We start from the raw sequence: 27,980 nt of genomic DNA on the forward strand, positions 1-27,980 counted from the left end.
CCACAACAAAATACTTCTGACCAATAACTGTCCATCTGTTATGACAAATACCTGTAATTCATTATATGGCTACCATCATTTCACCTATTTTATACCTAAAGGACCTTACCGAAATTTACTTTCATGAATGGTGACCTACAGGTGCCAACACTTGATCTCTGCTAAAAAAACACCTGCATCTGTAGTTTTGGCTGCAAAATGAAATTAAGCCACGGAAACAAATGGATTAAAAAAAAAAAAGTGTTTATTTTTCCTGTTTTAAAATACTAGTTAAAAAGCAGTCTTTTCTGGGGAAAATAAAATTTCAACACAGCAGCAAGAAAAAAACTTAAGTTCAAACTGCTGACATACATAAGTTGCTAATGTTGCCACTACCTTTCTGTGCATCCAGAGGCTCTGGGAATGTGCATCCTTTGCTTGAAAGAGGTACACAAGGAAACATCCCCGTGTAAGGTTTTCTCCAAATCGAATTGGCCAAACTCGCCCATCGAATTTTTATAGACTGAAAGCCATTCGCGCGTTACCATAGCAAACGCTATCTCTGTAAACTGCGGGAAGAGAGCCGACGTGCTCGCTTGTTTCTTTTGCACCTTCCAGCAAGCGCTGAGTTGTGAAAGTGCTGGCGATTTGACCCGTCTTTCTGGGACTCCGCAGCGGTGCCCGTGAGAGCACACGTAACAGGGAGGCCTCTCGGAGAAGACAGGCCCACCCTGTCCTCCCCAGAAGACCCGTCTCCCCCCTACCGCACTTACGTTTCTGGGGTGCAAGGTGCTTCCTTCAGGGCTGGGGCTGCCTGCGGAGCCAAGGGCCCGCGCCCCGCGGCAGCACCTCGCGGCGGTAACCGGCCCAAAGGCAGACGACGGCCGCTTCACCTCACCTCAGCGGGGCAGCCCCGTCTGCGGGGCTGGGACCCGCGCCGGAGGCACTCCGAACGGAAGGGCACTTGCTCCCCCGCTCACGGCCTCCCGCTCCTCTCCCGGGGCGGCTGACAAAGCTTTGAGCAGCGGGCGGGAGCGCCGGGCCACCCCCGGCGGGCGGGCAGGCAGGCGGCTGGGCGAGCGAGCGCGGCGCCCTCCGCGGCACCGCTGAGGGGACTCGCCCGCGCGCGGGACACCGGCAGCCCCCGCCGCGCGCCCCCGCCCCGGGCCCCGCCCCCCCGGCCTCCCAACATCCGGGTTCCTGCCAGCCGCCGCCGCGCCGCCGCCCGCGCCGTGTCTCGGGGAGGCGGCGGGGCAGGGCGGAGGCAGTGAAGATGGCGGCGGCGGGGAGAGCCGGTTCTTTCGGCTCCTCTTCTTCTGGGCTCGGTTCGGCTGCTGGTTTTCCTTCTTCGCCCGCCGCTACGGCCACGACCAACAACAATGTGGAGCTGCGGGCAGGCGGCGATGAGGACGATGGGCAGAACCTCTGGTAACGGCCCGCCCCGCGGCCGGGGAGCCGGGCTCGCTGGCCGTTACCGCCCTCGCAGCGGCTACCTCGCCTTGCAGGGGGGTGAGGGGCGGGAGGGCTGGCTAATCCCCCCTTCCTGGCCTTCGGTCCCTCGCGGTCAGCCAGCGGGGGGGGAGGGGAGCGCTCCTCTTGGCGGTGGGACTCCCGCCCTGCCCCCGTGCGCTCCCCCGCCGTAGTGGGGGTGGGGGGTGGGGGGCCGGGGTTGAGCGGGAGCCCCCGCCCCCCCTAAGCGCTGTCGTTTCTCCGCGCCAGGTCCTGCATCCTCAGCGAGGTGTCCACGCGCTCCCGCTCTAAGCTGCCTTCGGGGAAGAACGTCCTCCTGCTGGGTGAGGAGAGCATCCCGACCCTGCCCGCCGCACCCGGGCGCGCCGCCGGACCCTCCCCTGCGCGCCCGGAGCTTCCCCCGCGTAGTGCCGGGGCGGGCGCGGGCGCGCGTGTGGATGGTGGCGTGGGGCTGGCCTGACTCTCGCGTCTTCCCTTGCGTGGTTTGGCTCCGTTCTGTATATCCGATATCTGGAGATGCTGTAGGTATCCCCCTCACCGTTAGGTACCTCGCCATAATACCCGTACTCTCTTCCCCCCACCCTAGTCCCTCAGGTAGAGGTGGCGTGCAGGAGTGGTTTTCATTGTCATTCTCCCCGGTGAGTGCTGACTTCGGGGCGGGGGCGGGTCCTTCAGCCTTTGCCGAAGCCTCCTGCGTTCGTGCCTTGCTGGTCCTTACGGGCTGTGCGTCTTACGAACTCGAAAATCGCTTCCGTGGCCCGAGCGGCATCGCGGAGGCTGCGCCCTGCGGGCCGGAGGGCGGGGTAGGCTGCGGGCTGGGGCTGCGGCTGCGGCCTGCCCACACGCACCGCGCTTGTCAGCAGCCGTGCCACGGGCAGCGCGGCATCCTGCGCTGCTGCTGCCGCCTTCCCTTGTGTTATCTCCACCCAGTGCATTAGTCCAACCTTGCGGCTGGCAAGGGTCAGGAGTTACGGAATGGAACTTTGACAGGGCGTTAGTGAGAGACCCAGCTATTACGTGGTGTTGAGGCAAAGAAGGACAACGATACGTCGAGCAAAATTTAAAACTTCATGTGGGAGGGGGAGAAATGGGTGTGCTCAAGTGTGTGTGTGTCTACATATTGCTGCTATTATTAGTGGTAGGGGGGGTTGGCTGAGAGACTATTAAATACAATTACTAGTAGACAAATCTTAATGAGTCTAAGCAGATGGATTTGTTAACTAGCTGCTTCTTCCCCCCTTTGACAACCTACCAGTCCCCAGAAGGATCTGTGGGTTAGTATTTGGAAACGTGGTTAAAACCCAGTAAAGATATTCATGTGGACTCTGTGCACACTGTGTTTCTATGTAGACTTATGGTTTGGCCTTTCTTGAGGTTTTTCAGCTTGTTGTTTTTCCTCCATAGTCCTAAAGCAATCACTGTGACCCTTGTTTTCCTGTTTTGATAAGCAGAGTGGTGACTAACTATGAAGGAGAAAACTGCAAAGATGATGGGATGGTCTAGTGAACCTTTTAAAAGGCTTCCTGCTCTTTAGTTTGTTGCTTTTTGTGTTATGTAATTAAGTAGGATATTGAGACTGGAAGTTCTGTTGATATTAAAGAAAGATTTCATAATGATTGACAGCTTCTAATGTGATACTTTAAAATTAAATTGGACAGCTATCCTTGTTGAAGCTGGAAGATTCTTGGTCAAGCTGTGGTCCTTGTCAGGAAGACTACGCTCTTGTTTTTCCTCCCTTCATAGCCAGGCAATCCTTAGTATTCAGTAACTGAAGACTGCTTTCTTCGGAACTAGAGAGAGCATGACAGAATGCTTCCAAATGCTCATTTAGTTTGTGATGTTTAATTTGTTGTATAGAAATTTTCTCTTTTACCTGTTTATGTAGAGCTTATAGAATGACGTAACACTTCTCTTTTTTGACTGATGCATATTTTAAGATGTGCAGATTTGTAGAAGAAATCCTAGTTCTTTCTTAGGAATTGTGTTTTCTACAAGGCCATGGTCCAAGGAAAAAGAAAGTTTGGCATGCGTTTAGGGAAAAGAGGATCAGATCTGAGGGCTGGCCATTGAGGACCATGGCCATGTTCTTTGAGAATATCTAATCCATGCATTACACTTTGCTGCTCACTTCTAAGTCGTGATGCTCCTTCTGAAGCACACAAGTACAGGAAAAGGAGAGGTCTTCTCTATTCTGTATTGGATGATGTCTGTAAAGTTCTGTCTCTACAGATTCTTGAGCAGTGTGTTTCCAGTTTCTCTGTTATCTCATATTTCCTCTATTTTTAAGCTTTATTTCTTTAACTAGTTTTGTACTTGCTTCTGTTGTTAATACAGATCAGGTCTTGCCATGACTATTGTCAGTTTCATACTTCTTTGAAGACTTAAAGAGGGAGTTGTAAAGCTGACCAGGGTCTTGATGGTTTTCACTCATTTTGTGGTAGGCAAATATTTGCAGTATAAACAATTATATTGGTTAAAACTTCCTAGCTGAAACATGATATAAAGTGACAAATGAATGCTTATTTTCAATACAAAACTGCATTAAAAAAAATAATCCGCTGACGACACCACCACCACCTCCCTCCTCCCTCTAAAAAAAAAAAACAACCAACCAACCACCCACGGTAAAACCCACCACTTAGTGTTCTTTTGTTTGCTAGGACAAGTTTTCTAACTTGCCTACAGCATTTATATTTTTCAAACATTGCATATATTTGTATGCCTAGCTGTTTCGGGAACCTGGCTATGTCTGGCATGCTAATTCTGCTATTTCAGTATTTATTTTCACCTATGCTAACATCTCAGTTTTAAGAACCTGGAAAGCAGTTCAAGACAATCACAGAAATAACTAAAGGAAACTGGAATGCCAAATGTTAATCTCTAGATATGGCACATAGTTTTGTGAATTGAAGGTTAATATATCATACTGGTAATTCTCTGCTCAAAATCAGCCCCCAAAAGAATTAAATAATAATTAATGAATGTAGAGCTTTACTTCTCCAAAGCTGTTTCACTTACGGACATTTTTTTTTCTCCAGTAACTATTTTTCTGTGAAGACTTCAAATTTTGATTGGCACCACATGTAGCATAAAAGCATTTTTCTGTTCTTGTATAAACAAATAATAAAAATGTAAGCTTTCCTAAACTTTTCTGTAAGGCAGTATGTGCTGATTCCTAGGTAGCTCTGTCATAGTGACCGTAGATATCTCATTTAGAGAACCGGACCAGCAGAAAATGAAGGATGTCCCTGCTTTCTTAAGGATATTAAGTCCTCTTGGTAACGTTTCTAGCTACTTTTTGCAGATAGCCAAAGGAGCGTGTTGTTGGCTTTTTTTTTTGTTGTTGTTTTTGTTTGTTTGTTTCTCCCCCTCTCCTGGACTGTCTCTTCTACTTACTTGTGTAATAAAGGTAGCTGATCAGAGGAGATGCTGTTTGTCGAGTATGGTGAGACAACTGATGCTTTTAACTGGGAGCTCTGTTGTTCATTCCCTTCCCAATGTAATTATATTTGAACCAGCATAGTGGAATAGAGGGAGCAGCTAAGAAGTCACCATTGCAGGTTACAGAGGGAATTCATAGTGGTTTAGAATGTGTGAAGGCTTGGATTCGGAGACTTAAACTAATCATTTATCCAATAAACAGCAGCATTCATTAAAGCAGTAATGTTCACAATCATTCCAGGATGCACAAGAAAACAGGCCTCAAGCTTGCAAGTGAACTGAATAGTTGCTTTCTATCTGGCTTCATATTTCATACATTCTTCTGTCTCTGAAGCATAGTAGATCCTTTGCCTGCAGTTCTAACAATGCCAAACCATCTGGTGACACATGGGCACCTCGCTCCAAGTGTGTATTGCACACTTAATGCTTCCGCTGAATCAGTAGCATTTGGTTTTCTTTATGCATTTTACCCCACTTGATGATAAAGGCTTTGAGTTTAGTGGACTGTGAGTGTACAGCTGCCTTATGTCCACATTTTCTCTTTACCCCAGACATCTCACTTTTCAGGGCTAGGCCTGTTTGTTTGAATTTGTGAGCTCTGCTTCTGTCCAGTGGCTGTCAGGATGCTTGAGAAGAAGTTTCCACAGTGTACAGCTAATTTACAGGTACACTTTTCTGTGTGTACGTGTATTGGGAGTGGCTGTTACTGTAGAAAATGGTACATCTTGCAGAGCAGTTTTAGCTTGCTACTTCCTTTTAGTGGACCCATGGAATATAGTGAACTTCAAAATTAAGTTCTGATACAGCAAATTGTCATGAGAGTATATAAAATATAAAATGTGCTTACTTAAATTTGTACTCAACACTATAAAAATTATTCTTCCACTTTATTTTTTCCTATTCAAATAGCTGAAAGTTTTGCTGTGATCACTTCATCATTACAATTGACGAAATACTGCTTGTTGATACTGTTAATGTTGTTCATCTCAGATGTTTCTTGATTCTCTAATGCTGCTGAAGTTAAATCTGGTAGCTTCTTTTCCTCCTCTCCTTGCAACTTTTTCACCTTTTACAGGCTGGGAAAGACTTTTGAAGGTAGCAAAGTTTTGTTTCAATCAGTAGAGTTATACTTCTGAAGTGTCAGTTGTTTTGGTGGGGTGGGACATTGACCTAGATAAAGTTCTAACTGCTTGTTTGCAGCTATGGTTTTTTTAGAACTTCTTTGTAGTGTCCTTCCTGCTGTAATACCTTTCCAAAAAGCTGGAATCACATGGATGCAGTAAAACTTATTTAGAACAGCACAGGAAGTTCTGAAATTCTTGAATTGCATTTAATTTATCTTATCTCTGCTTTGGCAGAGGTACTGCTGATTACTGGATCTGTCTTGGAAATGGCTCCAAAAGTGAGGAAAGTGAATGGAGTTGTACTTCTGTGTTTTTCAGGCAGGTTAGTGGCAGGAGTACTGAGAAAGATGTCCATTTGATAGTAATACGGGATTATTCTATTTTGGTAGTGAACCTGGGTAAAATATACTAGATGACTTACTGCTGTGTTAAAGGAGAAGGCTTGCATTAGAGATGTATGCCATTCATGTTCACTATAGAATTCTCTGCAATATTGGCTTTCTCTAATTGGCTTTCTCCAAGCATAAGTAACAGTATTACTGCTGTACCTGTTTCCACAGTCAGGCTGTGTATTCTTGCGGTGCAGGACTTGACAAAAGGCATGCTGAAACAGTTTGTCTGCAATCTGCTTTCTATCATGCTGTAATGCAGAAGTGCAGTTGAGGTGCTCCTCAGAAGTTATTTAATTTTTCACTGCCACAAAGATACCAAATACAGTGTATGTGAGGAGAAAGACTTATCTGGTCAAGTAAAACAAACTCAGAAGTTTTTTGTCCAATGAGTAAATCGTAATTTACTGGCAAGTTATTTGAAGACTTGGTATGGCCTACTTATTGTGAACTTCCATGTTGTTTTGAGGGATCCTGGAGAAGGATCTCATCAGCATAATTAATTTTGTTCTTCAGTTCTCTGAAAGCAAACTAAGTTTGGCTTATACTGATTATTTTGGTCTTGTTCTGCAAAAGGCATTCTTCAATTAGTATGTGTAAACAAGTCTTTTCACTGATATGTGGCTGTGGAAAAGGCAGTTATTAGCTTGTGAGAAATACTTTATCTTGAAAATAGTGATAGTACATGTGCACTTAGTTCTAGTAGGAGGAAGACTGCTATGTCTCCATTCCACTGTATTACAATTCAGACATTCCACACACTGTGGAACAGAGATTGCTCTGTGATTCTGGGAAGGCATCTGTGCCCTGTTTGGTAACTTTGTTCTAGCATATTTAAGTGAGGTGGGGGTTTTCTATTAACAAAAGTATTTAGTATTTTATGTTAGAATACTTGATGTTGTGCATTCTTCTACCCAGAATCTGTCTTTTGTTTTGTAAAAAGTATAAAGCTAGTTCACAAAAATACGCCTCTGGGGGTGTGTGGGGTGTGTGGAAGGGGTTCATTAGGACCGTTGTCTCTAGTTTTGCTCGGCCTTGCTTGAACATGTGTTTTAGAGATGAGTTGTATAATTCCGATACGAAGCTGTGTTTTAATTGATGGTTTTGAAAAGCAAACAAAAAATCTCCGTCAAGGAACCAGTAGGATTATATATTATACACAGTAAAGTGCATCCAGGGCTTCTTGAAGAACTGTTGAAAAAAAATAATAATATCAGAAGCCTGGATGGAAGTGAGGCAGCAACAATGCTGATGACACACACAAAAAATCCCATTCACTTCTTGCTTCTTTGCCTTGCCATATTTTAAACATACATGGCACTTTACAGTGGAGAAACAATTTAAACAAAGTCACAAGTCCTGTCTGTTCTGGAGGTAACATGTAGATTGCTCTTCCACATACAGACTTCTTTCAGAAGTAAGAAATGTCTTGTTTTAAGAAAAGTGAAAATCTACTTCCGATTTCATTTTCTAAACTGAAAGAAATGTGGAAATACCATGAATAGTAAATATTAATTTTAAAATGTTTACTTGTCACTTCAGAGAAGTTCTGTAATAGAGAACCCAAGTTCTCTCTAACGTGGTAGTTTATGGTTGAACAGTTTAAGTAGTAGTTTATAGATAAGCGCCTGCTTGCCTGCATTCACAGATGGCAATTTAGTCACCTCGTTGCCCATCCTTCCCATTTATGGGTGACTGCTCTGCTAAATTTTGTATTTTAGCAGAACATTTAGTGATACTCCATTTTCTGCTCAATAAGCATGCTTTTCTTGCTTGAAGTAGTGAGAAGGGAAGAGGCTGGGCTGGGTTTTATATTATGGCTTTTTATCTCTTTGAGGGCAGCAACAAGAAGGATGTCATCAAACTCTGTAGACAGAGTAGCACCTTGGACAGAGAAGCTTTGAGGAGCACAAACCCAAAATTGAGCTCAGCAGAGGAGTGAAGTGTAGCAGTGTGGCGATAAAAATGAAATGGTTTTACTTCAGTTGAGTATAAGACTTACCATTTTGTTAACAAGATGGTGAAATACTGTGCGTAAGTAGATTGGTTTGGCTTTGTTTCAACTGCTTCCTAGCCTGACTCTTCTGCAAAATTAAATCTGTTGTCCCTCTTTTACGTGTGTTCAGCTTTGATGTATACCACTGCTTGCTAGTAGCACCACTTCTGTTTCCTCACTGTAGTATTAATATGTGTAGGTGCAGTTTGATGTAATGGAGAATTTTAGTTCTTTAGGATTTACTCTGGAAAAGGAGGACCTTTCATGTTGTTTGCAAAAGCAGGATGCAAAAATCTTAAATTTGCAGCAATCTACCTGATTTTTATTGTACCTTGAAATTGTGTATTGGAAATGTTTTGCTCTGTGAGCTTACCTATAGATGTCACTTGTTAATTTGATTATCACACAGTCAGAAATGAAGAAGCTAAAGGATTTTCCATCTCAATATTTTGGAGGGAAGAGGAGGAAGGTGCATGAGGTTCTGTTTTATGTATTGCTTCCATAGCAGTTTAAAAAAAAATATTTCATAATACTAATGTGCAATGAATCTGAGGAATACGACATTTCCCTTTTGTCTGAAACTAGCAGCATTACTTTTTCAAATACTTCAGAGATATCCAGAAACAACAAAATATGCTTAAATGTCTTACAGTTTGTAATTTCAAATGCCATATAATGCGTGTATATATATGTATTCTTACTGAGGAAAAAAAAAATTTAGGCATATGTACTTTTATATATGTCCCTGGTAGTACTTAATGCTAATTGCATTACTAAGCTGTACATTCTCTATCAAACCTAAAATACCTTACAGACTTTAATTTCCTCACAAATGTTTCCCCCCGTCCTCGTGAAGAGAAGCTTCTATACATACTAAAGGTATTACAATGAAATGTTTGAGTATTGAGAAGTCTTAAAAGCTAGCATTGCGTGCACTTAGAATTAATTTGCTAATGAGATTTGTAATAACTATTCAGGAGTTCTAGATAAGCACTGGTTTAAGCTTGATTTGTATTCTTATGTTCTTGTTGGCGAGTAACTACAAAGCAAAATTATACTGCTGCTCTTTCCCAGCATAACTCAACACATTTGAAGTATGTTGACTTTTCAGGTGTTTTATATTGAAGGCTTTAGGTTGGAAAAAAATAATTAACAACTAGGATAAAACTACATTTGCAGCTGTCACAATTCTAAAAGATAGGCAACAATGCTAAAACCAGAAAGTAGAGGTAAATTGAACCTCAGTCTTAGCACGTGCTCTTGGCCCAGGCCATCTTTTCCTAACTTTTTATGATGAACTGCGTGGGCACAAAGAAGGAAGACATTATGTCACATATAATGGTCCTGGTTTTACTTTCTGACTTCTTCTTCCATAACATTGACTCTAATTTGATTTAAAACGATTGAAAACTCTGGATCTCCTGTGGAATAGGGCACATTCAGCCAGGCAGCTACCTTGCACCCTTGCAAGTGAGTCGTCCTATTTGTAGACTAGTTGGTTTGTGCATTGCTAACTTGTTTGGACCACTTATCAGTATTGCTTCTAACCCTTTTCTCCCCAGATCTTTTAGTTTCTCTTATATCATCTGCAAACTGTACTATTCTCTTCATTTACCTGAGTAATTAAAGGAGTATCAGTCCCTTCAAACTTAATTGATGCATCATTCTGGTGTTCTAGTGAATGATGAGCACTACTCTTTGCATGCAGTAACTTGTATAATACAATTATGTATGTCAGTGATCCACCTACCTGATCTTGGTGTTTTGAGATGGGTGGTTATTTGCTGAGGAGAAGGGAGTAGAGAATCTTCTTTGCAGAACAGATTGAATGTAATTCTGTGACAGAAAGCTGAAATGACTACTGTGTGTGCATGTGTGTCCAAAGGTACTAATTTTAAATCAAATCAACTTGTCTTATGCTATACTGATAAAGTTTTTTCTGTGTAGGGTTTGAATGTAATTACTGGAAAACTTAAGAAGATAAAATAAAATTCCAGCTCTTATTTTGCCATAAAACACTAAACTTAACAGTACTGAACTTCAGGTTTTCAAGAATTTGGAAATACGGGGGTGGGGAGGAAGTGACACAACACAGCCATGATAAACAAGGGGCTTGTGGGACATATATTTCAAGTTTGCCTATATTGTTTAGCATGCACTTTTGAACAATAAAGTTGCACAGATACTAGCATTTGCATAAGTATGTTTTAGTTTAGACTGCTTAAGTGTATCTTTTGTCATTTTTAGAACTTCTCATAACCACAGGTATTCCTTACACTTAAGTTACAGCCACTTTTGTTAAGTACTGGTAGATGTACTTTGCAGGAGATAGTAAATTTTCCCAATGCAAACAAGTTGTAATCTTTATTGCCACTTAGGTGAAACAAACTAGTACACAAGAGCACCTAGCTGGAAGTCAACTGTTCTGAGAAACTAAGAAAGCCGTAAAGTGCATCCACTCTTTAAAAGGCATACCAAATGTTGTTTTGTCCTACCTTTTGAGACTTCTGCTGGCACAAATTAATTGAAGCTGCCTATTGAAGAGGGTAAAATAACAGAATGAATCACAGAAACTGTTGGCAAAAGTAATAGCATCTTCAGCAGCATAACATGTCAGTGCAGCAGCTCTGAAATTTGTCATCTACAAGTAACTGGGGAGACTATTAAGAAGCCTGGATAAGTACTGGAGTGAGGGCAGAGGAGGAATTGTAATTAATCTCTGGTGACAAAGCTTGAACTCTTCGCTTCTTGGGTAGAATTTTTATTTAAAAGAATATTCTCACAAGAGGAAAAGCTTGATGTATGAATAGCAGATAGCTGTGCTTTCTAATGTTTAAAACAAGCTATGATTTTTTTCTTAGGCGCGTCTTGATTTAATATAGCTAAGGAAATAGCAAACAAACTCTTAAATGTTGAAAAAGTTAAAATGACATCATTTTTCACTTCTCTATACTTAAGGAGACCTTTAAACTTCAGTTCTGATCTTGTATTTCTCTCCCCGTCCCCCCCGCCTTTTTTTTTTGACTTACTAAAAAAAAGCCTTTTCATTCCATTGGGAAAAATTCGCTGGGCTACTTAGAGTAAACAGTCTTATGCTTTCTGGTAGCTTCTAGACTATTAGTGAAATCTGAGAATAAAGTTGAATTCTAAATTTAAGGCTTCATGCAGTAATCTCGGGAATGATATACTGAGTAAATCCAAAATCAGTCTATCAAAGTATGATTTTTCTGCTCTTCTCTGTGGTTATATCTGTAGTTTTTTTAATGTAGCCATAATATTGTCTGTAAGATGTCGGTCAGTTCCCTTTTAAAGGGAAAACTTCATTATGTTTAGCAGTGAAAATTACTGTCCTTGAGCTTTTCTCTTTGTTACGTAGTTGAAAGCAAGTGTTTATACTCTCTCTGTGTAGGAGAGACTTTGGGGAAAAAAAAAGTTTAGCACAAAACAGATAAGGTACTTCTTAGGAACCTGGTTTTAATCTCAATTTTATAACCTGTGAAGCGAGTTCCAAGAATTTCCTAATGTCTAACTGTTATGTACCTATTGTACTACCAAATCGGTGCCAAAGCCCACTTTGTGCCAAAATTCAGCTTGGTTCCTCTTTCAAACTGGAAAAACTGCAGTTTTCCAGCTCTGGGACATACGGCTAGAAACAGAATTTTTTCGAGAATTGTCTCTGGCAATAGTTGAGGTGTTTACACTGTGCTTATGCTCTAAGGTTCACTGGTTATCCAAGCTCCCTTTGGAGTGGAGAGAGCAGGAGTGCATGGATCTGGATTGCAGGCTTGTCACTGTGTGTACCCAAATACATATATACTGTAAGGTAGCGGGCTTACTGTTTGTCACCTCTTTCAAAGGTTTCTTTAGACAGGTAATAGAGAGAAGGTTCAAAGAAACAAAACCGTAAAAACTAAGGAAACAGATTTGCCTTACTCAGCTGTTGTTGTGTGCTGTTTGGTATGAGTGTTCTAAATTTTATTCTTCTGATTGTAAGATGAGCTTACTGTGACTTGAACTGTACTTGAGTAGAGTTCAACTAAGTTGCATTTATCAATAATTAGAAATAAGATTTGAAGCCGAAGCATGCACTTTGAACAGATGGGTGAGTTGGGTAAAGCCCCCTATGTTTCAAAACTGTAATGAGGTCAGTCACCCTGTTAGTATATGGATTCCTTCTTGCCCCAGGTGTTTTTTAGTATGTAACTGTGATAAAAGATTGAGCAGTATCTAACTTCTGTCTCTCCAGGTGAAGATGGAGCAGGTAAAACTAGCTTAATAGGAAAAATCCAAGGAATAGAGGAGTACAAAAAAGGAAGAGGAATGGAGTATTTGTATTTAAATGTGCATGATGAAGATCGAGATGGTAAGTTTGTATTTCTGATAGTACCTTAAACCAATTTGAAAGCAGTGGTTCAGTAGTGTGATATTTGGAATGACAGTGGGATATTTTTCTTTGTAATTTGCAGGAGTCCATCTTAGGCCATGGGTGATCTGTATCATAAGAAAATTTCTCTGTGTAATTCCTTCAGTAGGTATTGTGAATGACCACTTAAGTAGCAGAGGAGGAGAAGAACCAGTCAAAAGAAAAGGCTGAAAAGAAAAGACCAGGGAAATAGTCTTAGCTGCAACATTCTGAACGGATGTGCATTCCTCAGGCCTAGAGGAAAAGGTGCCTAGGCAGGAAAATGTGCACAGTACTAAAGGAGGTTTTAAAAACAACAAAAAACCCCACCAACAACCCAAAAATTGGAGGAAGGAGAAGTAAAATAGAAGCTGCGTTTCAACTGGTTTGAGTTGGCTTATGGCTAGAATGTTAAAAAGATGTTTTAAGATCCAGACCCCAAATACCTGCAGTTATGGAATCAGTAACTGATGCTTATATATGGGGAGACAAGGGAAGGAGTATGACCAGGTACTGTAGAGGTGTGATGAATTATCTAGAGGCAACACTTAAAGGGAGTGGGGTGTGAATAAGGACATACTGGGAGCTCTGGGGAAAAATGGGAACTCTTGTCTATGCTATAAAAACAAATACAGATAGAAGGAGAACCAGAAGAAATTGGCCCTCCCCCCCCCCCCCCCCCCCTTTTTTTTTTTTCTAAAATCATCTGCTTTCCTGACTTCCATGTATGGCTGTTGGTCTCAAAGATGACTTGACCAGGGTTAAGAGGATTGATAGTTTGATCTAAATGTTTTCCTCAGAACTTCTGTAACAAGTAATAAAAACTTACTGGAATGCAAAATGTAATTTATATTAAGCTATCTAATTTTGCATCAACAGCTCTTCATTTACTGCGGAAGTGCCTCTGAATATTGGATTATGGTGTTTTTTGGGGAAAAAAACAGTGGCATGGTCTGTTTGTATGGTGATTGCCCCTTTGCAAATCTGAAGAATAACTTTCTTGTCGATTAAGTCCACCCAAGTCATTAAAAACTTGCAGTTCTGCTCCAGCTTTCTGAAGGGCCAAGGTACATTCTGGGCTTTAAGAGTTACAGGCATATCACATCAGCGTTTGGAAGGGGAGGTGGCAGTCCTTGAGAGCTAAGCCTTGAACCCAAAAGCTGAGAAGGGATGGCTGAATTCACCTAATTCCCTCTTTCTAAGTTGCATCTTGAAGAAAATATTTTCCCTCTCTAAAATTGTGAATGTCAATTTCGGAAGTGTTGAATGCTCTCTCTGGATTCTCACTTTCAGATAATGTATTTCAGATCTTTAGTTGTCAGCCATTAAACATCAGGGTTTGGAAGAGGAGGGGCTTGTCTCCTCGAGCTGCAGTTTGTGTTATGTACTTGTATGATTGAGTGTTAAAATATGTCATCTGCTTTCTGCCTTGTATTTTACATGTCTGAAGAAGATTTAATAGCAGTTATGTAGTGAACTGTTTCAAGTAAGTCTCATAAAATCTTCTTCCTTTTTTTGTAGACCAAACAAGATGTAATGTATGGATTTTGGATGGTGATCTCTATCACAAAGGTCTTCTTAAATTTGCAATGGAGGCAAGCTCTCTAAAGGACACTCTAATTATGTTGGTAGTAGACATGTCTAGGCCTTGGACTGCACTGGATTCTTTACAAAAATGGGCAAGTGTTGTAAGAGAACATATTGACAAGTTAAAAATACCTCCTGAAGAAATGAAAGAAATGGAGCAAAAGTGTGAGTATTCCACAAATGCGTAGGAATCCATTTAAACCAAATACACGTAATGCTTCCTGCACCATTTGATCTCACCATTGCGGTCTTTTTCATTCTTTGGAAATGTTACTTAAAACTAGGAGTTATCAAGTAAGTCAAGCTTCAGATAAGTCTCAAGTAGCTGTATGAAACAAAACTTGTGTTTCTTTCTAACAGAAATACCTTAATTTAGGAAAAAAAAATACCAGAATGAACACAGCTGAATTTACAGTCTTGCTTCTTGCAGATTTTTATAGGTAAGATTGTCCAAGCAAAAAAACTTCTTAGCTTTCAGTTTCTTATTTTATTTATTTTAAAGGCAAGTCACTACATCAGCTTAACTGTTCCTGTAATTAGTCAGTCTAGAGAGTCTGTGGCCTGTTCCCTGCCTACCAAAAGTGTTAAATGTTGAGAGGATTCATGACAGCATGGTAATGTCTGGGCTCTTCCTAGGTGAAGAGCTTTATCATAATTATTATTGACACTAATGCAGCTATATGTTTGGTATGGATATGATACAGCTCTGTCAGTGTCTTGTCCTTTTAGTTTTAAACGTGCAGAACACAAAGATTTTGCAGGATTCCTTAAGCGATCTGACTGAACTCACTAACGTTATAGCTCCCAATTACTTTTGGGCAACCATTGTATTTCCTTTGGGATACTAGAACATGAGTCCTTCCCATTCATTTCTCAGTGAATTACTACAAGGAAGAGCATTTGAGAAAACTGTGTGGTAACGTCAAATAGCATGATTAAACTTTGTTTCCAAGTCTGAAGTTGCTCTCTGGAACTGTTGCATTCTTAAGCAACCAACAACTGCCAGACTGCTGAATAGTTTTTTCAGAAACGTGGGTTGTAGCTGTGTTGTGGTGAAGTATCCCATAAGGTGACAGTTGTAGGTACTCTGTGGGGAGGGGTGTTGGTTGTTTTGTTTATTCTTTTGAGAGGGGTTCTTCTGAAGGAAGCATCATCCTTGAGTATCCCGTGTTCCATAGCAAGAACTTGTTTAGGAGGGAGGAGCTCAGCTCTTTTGGATCTGTTTTTTGGTTTGGTGTTGTTTTAGGGGAGTAGTGTTAGTACGTGTGTATTAAACACACCCCAACAGTTTCAGCTTAAGATTTTACTGGGTGAAAGTATTAAGGATGTAGTATCTCTGATATCAAGAATGTGTAGCTCATGGTTTTGCCTCTTCATTGACGAAGTGAACAGAACAGGAAAACTCTACAAAATCCAGAAAATTCAAGTGATTGAGTCAAAAAAAGCTACTTATTAAAAGCCTTGTCTGCTCTCATATTCTTTTATCATCTTCACCAATATCTGTAATAATTGGACGTCTGCATGTTGGGTATAACAGAAGCCCTGGACACAGTTCAGACATGACTGGAAGCTGGTTTTGTTTTGAACCTCCTGTGATGTGGCCACATGAATTGCTAGGCAGGCAGCAGCTTGATGCTGCCAAAAGGAGGAGCGAGGAATCTTGCTTGCCAGACTCCTGGCTACATGGTCCTACTTTATTCTTGTGGCAGGCTCAGTGTTCCTGAGAGGCTCTTGTGAGCTGACTTAACTTGCTAACAGGACTGAAATCTCCTGAGGGTTTGCATGTGTAGCTCTCTGGAGGTGTGCTGCTGTGTTTGTCTTCCAGTTTTAGCAACATAACCGCTCAAAGATGGACCCTGTGAGGACTAAAACCGGAGGCATTAGGGGACGTAGCAGCTGTGTGTGAAGGGTTGGAATAGCTCTTCTGTTACTGAGTTCATCTGTGTCTAATGAGGCCTTGTGGCCTGGTCACTTTAATTATGTCTCTAAGGGACACCTGAGATTGTATTTGAGCTGTGATATACTACATCAGTCCTTCTTTTTATTGTTTGCTGTACTTGTATAAAGTTTAGTATGTAGTGATCATACGTGGGAATTCTAGGAATCCATTGAGGACTTCTAGTACTGAAGTAGTGTGATTTTTATTTTAGCATCCAGTTATCCCAGAACAGACAGGATGCTGTGAAGGAAAGACTCCCTTGAGTGGCTGGCATATCTTGGTGAAACCTCTGGGTTTAAAACACAGTCAGTTTGGGAGGCTCTTGGAAGCTCTTAGACCAGACTGAAGTAGCAGCATTCCCTGAGTAAGAGCCCAAGTTGACTGTTCAAGTAGAGATGATAATCTGTGCATGTGCTGCTTGTTACTGTGAACTCCTGGATCGGTAGAAAAGTTGAATAAACTTGGCCTAATACCTTTTTTTTTTTTTTTTTTTTGTCTCTAGAGTGTTGAAATAAGTCTTCCTCTTTTAATTAAACTAATGGTTTTCTAGGTATTTTCTTCAGTCAGTTTAGTGAAGCTAGTGGTGGATCAACATAAATCAGGACAAAGCAGTGAGAAGGTACTGGAGTAGTTAGTGGCAAGTGTGTGTGATGCAGCTGAATTTTTGCTGCTTGATTATTTTTTTTGGCTGAATCAGAATGTGCTATTCATGGAAAAGTCATTAGTGGTGGGGTTTGGTAGAATCCTGTTCTGCTGTGTGATGTGAAAGGTACAGACATTTTATCCCTAATATCGCATCCCTGACTTAAGAGTAGTAAGTGACCATGTAATTAGAGGCTTGGGTGTATGCATCGGAACCTGACGAGACTCACAAGTATAACTTTATCTTTTTTCTAATTCTTGTTAGATTCTGACTTACCCTCCTTGCTAAATCTTAAAGTAGTTATCTGATCTATTGTAAAAGCATACCAAATATTTAATATGCTATAAACTAATTATAAAGCTAGTTAATACCTAATGTTTGTGTAGTCTATTGTTTTTGTTTATTACTACTGTAGATGCACCGTACAGAGAGAAGTGTGGGCAAAGGGTTCTTAGGTAAATCTTGTTATATGGTAGCAGCTAAGCAATGTGTATAAGGCTTAATTCTGTTCTAACAAACTGTTCCACTAATTTTGCCAAGAAGAATGCAAGGAAACTTACGTCCTTTAGGAAACATACTGAACAATAATAGTTAATAGCAACTGCCCATGGTTCCACGGTGAGAAAATAAAACTGGTTTTATGTTGTCCTTATGGACAGTTTTATCTGGGCATGTCCTTGCAGCCGCTGATCAAGCGGGTCTCAGACTCGCTAGTTCTCTCTTGTGGTCTGTAAAGCAAACAAGTAGTCAGCGCTTAACTGTGTATGCTGAATTTTTTTCAACATAAAGAAGCAGAAGTACTATACAATCAACAGTGGTAGAGATCAATGACAGTGGAAATCATTGTTGAAATAATGAAGTAGCTGATCTTATAACTTTTTTTACTTTCAGTGGTAAGAGACTTCCAGGAGTATATAGAACCAGGCGAGGATTTTCCAGCTTCTCCACAGAGAAGAAATACTTCATTACAGGAAGACAAAGATGACAGTGTGATTTTACCCCTGGGTGCAGATACACTAACATGTAACTTAGGCATTCCAGTAGTAGTAGTTTGTACAAAGGTTTGTTTCACATTTTAGGTTTTTTGCATATTTTATTTAAGCAACTCTGTCAATTGTGGATTTGGGGTGGGAAGCACATGGTTATTAAGTCATTCTGAATACCTTGAATAAGAATTCTTTTAAAATGTTTAATGTCAAAGTTGGTTATCTTCTGGAAGCCCTCACTGCACGTTATTATGGGGTTAGTTTTTCCTTTAGTTGTATCAGTTTTCAAGGAATTGAGGAAAACCTTAGACCTGGTTTAGCTCATAAAAGTGAGCTAGTCAGTAAGCAGCTAGAATTCCCTTGATCTCCACAGTCGTCCTTATTCTGCGACTAGTGTTTTAGCATGGTTTTTTATTATAGCTGGTATTTCTTCTGAAGATAAATATATTTAAGGGTTCTAGTTAGAAAAGTGCTGTTCTATTAATTTTCCTCAGTTCTTAGGGTGTTTATGTGATCTGTCTTGGTTTCTGTAGGTATGTAGCCATATTCCTAGTCTAAAGAAAAAACGATGTGGTTCTCTTGTGGCTGTTTTTTTGGTTTTGACTTCCCCACCCCCCCCCCTCCCTGGCTCTTCAGTTCTCACTGGCATTAAGCATACTGCATCTGCAGCCTCTGCTAGCCTACACTGAAAGACTAAACCTTCTGATGCGTATGCTGTTCCTTCACTGGAAGGCTAACCCTCTTATTTGAAAAGCACCTTTTTTTCTCGTCTGCTAGGTCTCTGTTATTCTTCTCCCTCCCTCTTCCCCTTCCCCCTTTTTTTCTGCTTCCACATTTCTTGCTTTTGCCTCCATTTGCAAAGGGCTAGTTAGTAACTGGACAAAAAACAGTGTCTTGTAATATCACAGTGTGTAAACAAAAAAAACCCAACCCAAAACAAAAAAAAAAGGGGGTAGAAAATGGTGGTGTCATTCAGCGGGTCAGTCTTCAATAGAGACTGAATTATTGCACTGGCAGGGGGGAATGAGTGAAAAATGGCAATCGCTTTAACTCCAAGTTAGTGCTGACCACAGTATATTCTATGATTCTATACATAGCAATTATGCTTCTAAACTATCTTAGCAGCCTTTTTGTTTTTTTTTCTGTCCCGCCCACCCTACTCCATCCCTGTTGCCCAGTTGTGAACTGGATGTGTAGCAGCACTGCTATTTCAACACATACATGAAAGCAGTATATTAATTTTGTGTTTATTTTGACAGTGTGATGCCATCAGCGTTCTGGAAAAAGAGCATGACTACAGAGATGAACACTTTGACTTCATTCAGTCACATATCAGACGGTTCTGCTTACAATATATCCTTTAACGTGTCATAAAGATGATAATGATTCAATTAAATATTTGCATTAATTATGATAAGCTTAGAAGAATATTTGCATCTGTGCCGAAGTAGGATGCATCTCCTTTACTGTAACTGGCAGTCTGCTTCAGCTACCCCTACAGGCAATGCTGAATTAAACTTGTCTGGGTTTTTTTCTTGTTTTTTTCTTTTGTTTTACAGAGCTGCAAGAGTCTAGTATATCCCCTTACCATGAATTTCTTTACTTGCCTTCATTTCCATATATAGGGGTCAGTTTGCATATTAGCACATCTTAGCTGGCAAGCTCCTTAAAATAACAAGATAATTCATTTAAAGTATGATCTTGCTTCAGATACATGTAAACGCATGTTATTCTTTTTCACCCAAATATGCAGTCTCTTCAGTGTTCAGTAATTCCACAGGATGAGGTGATGAGGGAAGGAAAGAAGTATGAATTGCTGTAGGCAAGATCCACTGGCTTCTGTGTTGGTACAGAGACAATGCACACAAGCTGTTGCTGCGCTATTACTATTTTTAAACTTAACTTTTTAAAAAAGAAGCATATAAAATACTGTTTAGTCAGCTAGATGTGCTGAGATCTAGATTTAAAGGCCAGCAGTGTACCTACGTTGTGTCATCATAGCTTGTGCTGTGGTAAAGGGAAGTTTAAATGCTATTGGAGGGACCACAATTAACAGATGAAAAGAATGAATTCAAGAACCTGAGACCATAGTTGAGTACCAAGATGGCACTTCCTTCAAAGGGCTTCCAATTTTTCAAAATGGAGTTATGGGCAATTGTAGTAAGTCTTGCCGATGGAGGAACAATACAAAATACTAGTAGGAATTAGTCTCTGTGATTGTATATGCCATATATGACTTGGAATTCTATTCTAAACTTCACGGCATGGGACTGGGACCCCATTATATAACTTTCATCTAGAATTTTGAATTGCATGCATGTAGAAGTAAATTAGGGGGTTGGCATTTTTATAATCCCAAAGTAAAAATTACTCAAAACTTCCCTGGTTGCTTTATTAATTCTGTGTGTAAGCTGCTTTAATTGGATACTGAACCATGCTGAAATACTGTGCGCTCCCTTGGTCTTTTAGTAACTGATATATAGCACAACTCATTTGCCGCCTTTTTGGTCAAAAGCAGGCACTGTATAATGTAAGAACTTGCTCCCCTAATTTAAAAACCCAGATGGGGAAGCAGAAGATCTTGGCATTTTAGAAGCTACTAGTGTTAATGCTGTAGTGTCTGTGTCGCAGGATGGGATAATGACAAGATACAAGGATGTGGCATGAAAATTTTTGTTCACTAAAAGCAGAAGGCAGTTTAAGGCATCATAGTGAAACTGCTGGTATTGTGAGCTTTGAAAATGAGAAGAGCCTGTACTTTCTCTAAAAGCAGTAGCTGAGCTGGCATAAAAGGAATGAAGAAAGTAAGATTTAAATTACTAAATAGATTATGTAAAAAAATAAGTGTTGGCCATCATTTGACCTGTTTGTATTCCCCCTCTAAATTCTACAAAGTAGTTGACCCCTTTCTGTTAGTTTAAAGGTTACTTGAGTATCTCTTACTAGCCACTAAACTGAGTTTTCTTTAACAAGTTTATTCAGATGGTGCAGCACTTATTTACACTTCAGTAAAGGAGAACAAAAACATTGATTTAGTGTATAAATATATAGTCCAGAAGTTGTATGGATTTCCTTTCAATGTTCCAGCTGTTGTTGTGGAAAAAGACGCAGTATTTATGTAAGTTATCTGCATTATTACGTGTATATGACTACAAACTGTATTTGTGCCAGACTGTAAGACAGCATTCAGAGCTTTTTTGTTTATGCTTTTTCAAGTCCCATTTAACATTCTTATGAGTTGGACTTTGGTGAATGCCAGTAGATTGAGATCATAAATGCTCACTGCCCCAAAGAAAAGTGTTAAACCCAGAGATTTTGCTCTTCTGTTATGGTGATTCAATGAACCAGTCTCTTAACTAGTTGTACTAATCAGTAAGTGGCTTGCACAGGAGAATGGGAGCTATGAATACTTTCCTGGCTTTCAGGTCTGTACAGTTCAGGCTTGCATACAAGAATAACCTGATGTAACAATAGAATTTAAAGCCAAATAATCCTTCATCTAGTCCTGCAGGTTGGGATAATGACAAGAAGATAGGAATATTGCACGAGAACTTTCAGACACTAAAAGCAGAAGACAATTTTGAAGATATCATAACAAAACCACCAGTCAGAAAGGTAAATTGAGATGGTCTGACATTCAACTTCATATCTGTTTATTCACCTGTCAGTTTTTTGACTGTTTCTCTTTCTTTGAGACTTTGATTCTAGTTTATCATGAGTGTGATAAACCATGTGGAGTTTTTTCTTATTTTATCTTTTAATTTTGTGTTTGAAGTGCTTTAGTTAGCAAAATATCATTATGTATTTCCATTCTGTATAGCTCTTCTCCAGCATACGCTGTTTTTCTTTCTGCCACTGTTGGCGTTGTTCAAGACTACAAATATACCTGTTTGCTTTCGTTCCCAAATATATATTAAAAACCCGTAAGTGTCGTGTAACTGTTGGTCAGGTTGAGTTAGTATTTTAAGAACACTCCATTTTGCTCTGTTGCTGATAACTTCATAATGCTTTCTGTTTCTCTTGGGAGTATTTAAAATAACAAAGCTTGAGGCAGTGTAGAAGAAAAAAACGTGAAAATGGATTCTGCATATATTCAGTATATTTTCTCTCTCATACTATTTAACAAAAGGCTTTGAGAAAACTACATGAAAACGTGTAAGGTTGTTGAACAAAATAGTAGCAGCGGACCCCATGTGTACTGAAGTTATTGGAGACAAATATTTCTATAGCTTTTCTTAACAAAGCTAAGAATTTGAGACTGATCATATTTCCAAGTGTGACTCATTTTAGCTGATAAAACTAGTACTATATCCTTTCTTCAATCTTTAGGGGGAAAAATCAAGACATATGTAGTAGTGTGTTTTAAGTGTCCAAGGAAAATCTGACAGGTTTTTTTGCGTGCTTTCAAACTTCAGGCCTGGATTACAAACTTTGATATTTACCGTGCTTGTTCTGGCAAAGTTCTTGTGGTGAGCTTATTTGGAGGGAGAGTGCCTGTGATCTGATACGTAGAACTGGGATCCAAGATGTCTTTGTCCAGTTCCTATACCAGTCTAATGCAATGCAGTTGAAGACTTACTTTTCCTATCCTTATCTATAAAAATAATAGCCATGTGAGGCTTCCAAGTTATTAGAGATGTGAACATGCCGCAGAGCGTGTGCGTCTGTGAATGTTTCTTACTGATCCTGAGACCCCTGAGTGTGCCTTGTAACAGTTTACTTCATTCCTCTTTTACGGAACACTTTAATGAACTTTTTAATGAGTCTTTCTACAAGTACATCTAAAGACTTGTGCCTGCCAGGTCAAAGGAGATAATTAGAAGTGAAATAGAAGTATCATTAACTTAGCTTAAATGGAATCGTGAGGTAGCAGTTTTAAATATAGAAAATGTGGTCTGCAGTCAACATAGCATTTTACACATTTATTGCATTACTGAATACCTTGGTCATACTCACCAAGGTATTTGACTGACTTTTTAGTCAAAATGATGGTAATGTTTTTGTATTGCAGTTTGTTCACGAAAAAGAAATTGTAGCAGAAGATGACCAAGTGTTTCTTATGAAGCAGCAGGTAACTCTTTGTCTATGAAACAAGCAGCCTGTGTTTCATTTAACAACATTCTCAATACAAATTTGGGTTTGTGTTCTTGGTCACTGCAATATCTAACAGTATACGGATTTGTTTGTTTTTTGCAGTCACAGCTGGCGAAACAACCACCTACTGCTGCAGGAAGGCCAGTGGTTAGTAATAAAAATTTTAAATATCATTACGTGAAAATTACTCACTTTCATGTCTTTAGAGGGTCGCTTAATTGCGCTATTGAATACTCTTTGATCTATTTTTTAAAAACTACGTAATATTTACAGTCTACATTGTATACGGCTCTAAAATTGTGACACTTCACAGCTAATTGTGACAACTTGTATTGATGGCAAGGGCTAAATGTCATGCCTTTTACTTTTCATATGTTAGAATGCATCTAAGCAGTTAATTGGCTCTCCTTTCTGTCCCAAGAGTGCACCAGGGAGTAAACTATGTTGGCTGAATTGTCTTTAAGCTTTATATTCTAAATTTGGCACTATCTCTCTAGGAATGTTAACACTGGCATAAAATTAAGGTCAAGTGAAAACTATGATCTACATTTAAAATAAAAATAAGTAAAAATAACACAAATTTAATGGGGAGCATGTGATCTTTTAAAGATAGCTTTACCTCTTTAGATGAACTGCAAACATTACTTGTTATCCTTGGAGTAATGAATACTTTTTTTTTTTTTCTCCTGAGCTGTGTTTAGTCCTTTTCACAGTGTTGGTGGTATGTGTGGTCTTCCCAAGAAATTCAGTGTAGTTCCTCTATGATCTAATCAGTACAGTTTTCACTACAGTCAGGCGGTACTGAGTAACAGATGGATTTTCAGGTTTCTCATGGGGATAAAATAAAAAGCTTCACAAGTGCTTTAGTTGCACCAGAGTTGATATTTTTAAGAATTTTACACGAGCGTGAAAAAACTGGTACACAATCAGCAAAATCTAATCCTGTGTCATTTCAGTTGCATAGGATAGTACATTATATTACAAAAAAAAATAATTAATAATTAGGAGCAGTGATCTTATATTGCATGATTCAATTTTGTGGAAGATTGACCAGTTCAGCTTTCCTTTTTTTTTTTTTTTTTTTTTTTTTAATAGGATGCTTCTCCAAGAGTTCCTGGTGGATCTCCTAGAACACCAAATAGATCCGTAACATCAAACGTTGCCAGTGTTACACCTATCCCTACTGGGTCAAAAAAAATTGATCCCAATATGAAAGGTACCTTTTCTGTGAGGGCGCAAATGCAGTTGGGGAAGTAAAGTGGCTGCTTTGCCTCTTTCTTTAATATGCTTATTTAGACCGATTAACACACTAAATCAGTATTTACTTAGAAAATCTGTTTTGTTTTGATTTTGTGTTGTGGGGTTTTTTTTCCTCCCTCCCCTTGTAGCTGGAGCTACTAGCGAAGGAGTCCTGGCTAACTTCTTCAATAGTCTCCTGAGCAAGAAAACTGGTTCCCCTGGTGGTCCTGGTGGTGTTGGTGGCAGTCCAGGAGGAGGCGGCACTGGAGGTGCTGGCAGCAACCTGCCATCATCAGCAAAAAAGTCAGGTATGATTAATGATAAAAGATCAACTCAATCTAAATTGAAAGTGGTGGATCATTCTTAGAATAGTTTATCAGACATATGAACACTGCTATATTTAACCGAATGTTTTACTGGGTATGGTTTTTGCTTTTGTTTTGACAGCAGTTGAGTACTGCCTTTTTAATGGTTCTCAAAGGAAAGCTTCTCATGTAGTCGTTTAAGCATGAATTGTGTCCACATGAGGTAGTCTTTTTTTTTCCTTTGTTCCCCACCATCCAAATAAAATGGCTTATGCTATAAGCCACTTCTAATATTATTCAGATATATTGGGACTGGATTTCAACTTTATATTTTTTTAACAATACAGTCGGTGTTAAAATAATGTTATCTTTTGCTAGTGATGTAGCTCTGTGATAAAGGCTTTGATGGAGTTATGTTGCCTATAAAAATACTTACGTATTTTCTGCTGATAGCTTTTTTTAATGATGGATTAATAATTAGTATTAATATAAAAATGTCTAATAGAGACTGCTCTAAAGCTAGACGCAAAACTACTCTGGTGCTTCTTGCTATTTCAGATTAACATGTTTCTGTATTATTTAAGAACATACCTATACAGACATCTTCCCTCCTCACTTCCCCAGAGGTTAGTAATGCTGCGCTTAGGTGAGAATGCTGGTGTTTCATTGGTACTGGACATGAGCATTTACTTTTATGTAGTAAGAGAAAAGAAAACGCATCCCACTAACGTTTTGTGTAGACTGACCCTGAAAACCTTTTTACATGTGTGCACTTCCCTTTCGTACATGCAGAGCTCAGCTGGCTGGGCAAAGTTTACAAGTACTTTCTAATCTGCTGCAGGCAGAGTCAGCAGTGCTGGTTTGGACGGCATATGGAGACTGTTCCAATGAATGCCGCTGACGCGATATGAGGTGCAGAGAGCACCCACTGAAAAATCCTGTGGGGACTGGCCAGCAGTGGGTTTGGGTGATGCCAGGCAGAAAAGTGTTGTGTCCGGGGCTGTGGCAGAAACTTCAAGGATGAAACTACTAAGGAGCAAAAATGTTCTCAGAAATTTCCTAATATACAGCAGATGAAGGGTTAGGGTGTAGCCAGTTCAACATTGCAAAGGACGAGGTTTTCAAGAAATTACCATAAAAACAAATAAGTTTGGCTTAGATGTGGTCCCTTCAACTTCCTCGGTATTTGCTGTCTTGTGTATAGGGTTATTTATGGCACTCTTCAAATTGGAAAATTGGATAAAATGGTAGTTTGGGATTTGAGAATTACTTTTCCTCTCAGCAGCTATGGGAAATGCCTCTGCTTATTAGTTGGAATATTAGCTGCTTTGATTCTGATACAGTATTGGCTTTTGTTAAATTATTTGAAGAGCATCATAGTACATCTAGCAAAAATTAGCTTTGTGGATAGTTCCTGTTAATTTGCATTTTCAGAAGGGATGCTGGGGCACTGCTAATAGAACATGTGTGTCAGCATTTTCCTTTACAATCTGAGATAATATGCATGCTTGTCATGGCTTTAGACTAATATTCTGCACTGCCTTTTCCCATATTGTCTCCTCCACTCTTGTGATAGAACATGGCAGGACAGAAACATAGACAGGGGAGTAAGAGTTAGGAGTAGAATGCTGGGGGGAAGAATGGTGTGAATTAAGCTTGGATCAGGTCTGAGTGTGACTGCACAAATGTTTGTGCCATTCTAAGTCAGGGAGAGGGTAAGTGCGTGAGGAGAGAAAGGCATTTGCCATCTGCAGGTCTGTGCATCCATGAGCAGTGGAGTCAGGTTTGTGCTGACCAAGTATGTAAAACTGATTTCATTGGTTTGTGTGAAACCGCTGATTTACATTCAGAATTCTTTAAAATACATGTGATGTAGAAAATTGTGTAAAGTATTCATAATTGCTAGCTATAATAGACTTTCCTGTATTTTATACTTTAGCTCTTCATATGCTGACTATTAATACGTAATTATGGAAGCTTCTTTGAGAAATCAGAAATATAGAAGGATATGACTTTCTGTCTACTGTTCCCTTTCTGTTTCTTTTGAGTTTTGGCCTTATGCCTTCACTCTGCACCCAAAGGGTACAGTAACAGTTTTCAGGATTTGTCTGATTTGAGAAGTAAATATACTATAGGCTTTCCCAAAATGTTTCATAAACATGACTGAATGATACACATTTACTTTGCAGGTCAGAAGCCAGTTTTAACAGATGTTCAGGCAGAATTGGACAGAATTTCACGAAAACCTGAAATGGTCTCTCCTACAACACCTACATCTCCCACAGAAGGTGAAGCATCTTGAAGACACCAAATAAAACCAATTGTTCAGTTTTCTGGGATAATTCAAACTTGCCTCTGCCTCTTCCTTCAGTGACTGGAACTAAAGAACTGAAATATCTTTCAGAACACAGTTGATGTCTCTTTCTTTCATATGTGTTGCCCAACTTTACAAAAGGGAGCTGTACAGATGGAAAACAGTTATCACATCATGTAGGGGCACTGTTCACAGTGCAAGAATAGTAGAGTAATATTTTTTTTTCTGGGTTTTGCAGTGTAATCCTGCAAAATTGCAGATATGTCCACTTAAGTGATAGGGGTTGCTTAGAGCAGGAAAACTGATACACACCACAGGCACTTCATTTATATTGATTTCCCAACCATTAAGCAAGTTTAATACCACCTTAAATAGATTAACCTCTACAGGAGAGAACAACTGCTAGGTTTTGGAAGAGAAAATTTGGAAGAGAAAATACAGCACAAAGCTGTAACAACAACAACAACAAACTCTCAATTATACTTGAACACTTGATTTGGAGCATGATTAAAAAAATCTGTTTGATCTCCACTGAGATTTAGACTGCATTCAAAAACCCATGCAAAAATTAATTCTAGTAAAGACTCAATTAGTTGCCAGTTTTTTGGTTTTCTCTCTGATTAATTTCAGACACTGAATAAACGATGTATAAAGAAAAAGCAGAGGTTAAATGTACAGATTATCAGTATCCAGATTTGTCTATATATATATATATGGCTCAGCCTTAATGCCCCCCACTGTTTCCCACGTTAGTTATAGTTTAAAATTGGTCATCAAAACTAATCAGTTAATAAAGTATTCTCTGCATTCAAATTTAAATAACTTTCACTGAAGCCATGGTGTTCTTGTTTGTTTACAGTTAAATCTAAGGATGTGGTGTAAAAGTTTTAAAACATGTTTTTATATTTTACTTCTCGGTGAATAATATCGCTGGTAGAGACTTAAACTTCCTTAAAGCATTGTTTCTGAAAGGAAGGGGGTAAGTCTGCAGTGTTTGTTCCTAGGAGTAAAACTAGCTTATCTGACTTGGGTGGTTTCTGCTGTAATGTGTTTTAAAAGCACACTGGTTAAC

The 27,980-nt window shown here is 39.7% G+C and overlaps 1 protein-coding gene and 1 long non-coding RNA gene across 2 annotated transcripts; both read left to right on the forward strand.

The window, feature by feature from the left end:
• The first annotated feature begins 1,156 nt into the window (after positions 1–1,156).
• Positions 1,157–27,736, forward strand: DYNC1LI1 (dynein cytoplasmic 1 light intermediate chain 1). The gene is made up of 13 exons (XM_055707565.1): positions 1,157–1,407; positions 1,699–1,772; positions 12,646–12,762; positions 14,323–14,553; positions 17,862–18,031; positions 19,216–19,309; positions 20,939–21,074; positions 21,460–21,571; positions 22,968–23,027; positions 23,153–23,197; positions 24,146–24,266; positions 24,439–24,597; positions 26,784–27,736. Exons 1-13 carry the CDS (start codon positions 1,253–1,255, stop codon positions 26,894–26,896), a joined length of 1,587 nt encoding a protein of 528 aa, XP_055563540.1. The 5' UTR covers positions 1,157–1,252; the 3' UTR covers positions 26,897–27,736.
• On the forward strand, positions 1,779–4,033 carry LOC129735876 (uncharacterized). Its single transcript, XR_008731790.1, has 2 exons — positions 1,779–2,087; positions 2,854–4,033. It is a non-coding gene; the product is annotated as an uncharacterized LOC129735876 (long non-coding RNA).
• Positions 27,737–27,980: the final 244 nt, after the last annotated feature.

Source organism: Falco cherrug, chromosome 4 (genome assembly GCF_023634085.1).
Source record: "Falco cherrug isolate bFalChe1 chromosome 4, bFalChe1.pri, whole genome shotgun sequence".
NCBI classification, from domain to species: Eukaryota; Metazoa; Chordata; class Aves; order Falconiformes; family Falconidae; genus Falco; species Falco cherrug.

Bases quoted from the DNA above. Each gene is read 5' to 3' on its own strand.
- DYNC1LI1 (XM_055707565.1), top strand. From the start codon at position 1,253: ATGGCGGCGGCGGGGAGAGCCGGTTCTTTCGGCTCCTCTTCTTCTGGG. The intron at 1,773-12,645 runs GTGAGGAGAGCA...CTGTCTCTCCAG, and splicing joins GAAGAACGTCCTCCTGCTGG to GTGAAGATGGAGCAGGTAAA. The intron at 14,554-17,861 runs GTGAGTATTCCA...TTTTACTTTCAG, and splicing joins GAAAGAAATGGAGCAAAAGT to TGGTAAGAGACTTCCAGGAG.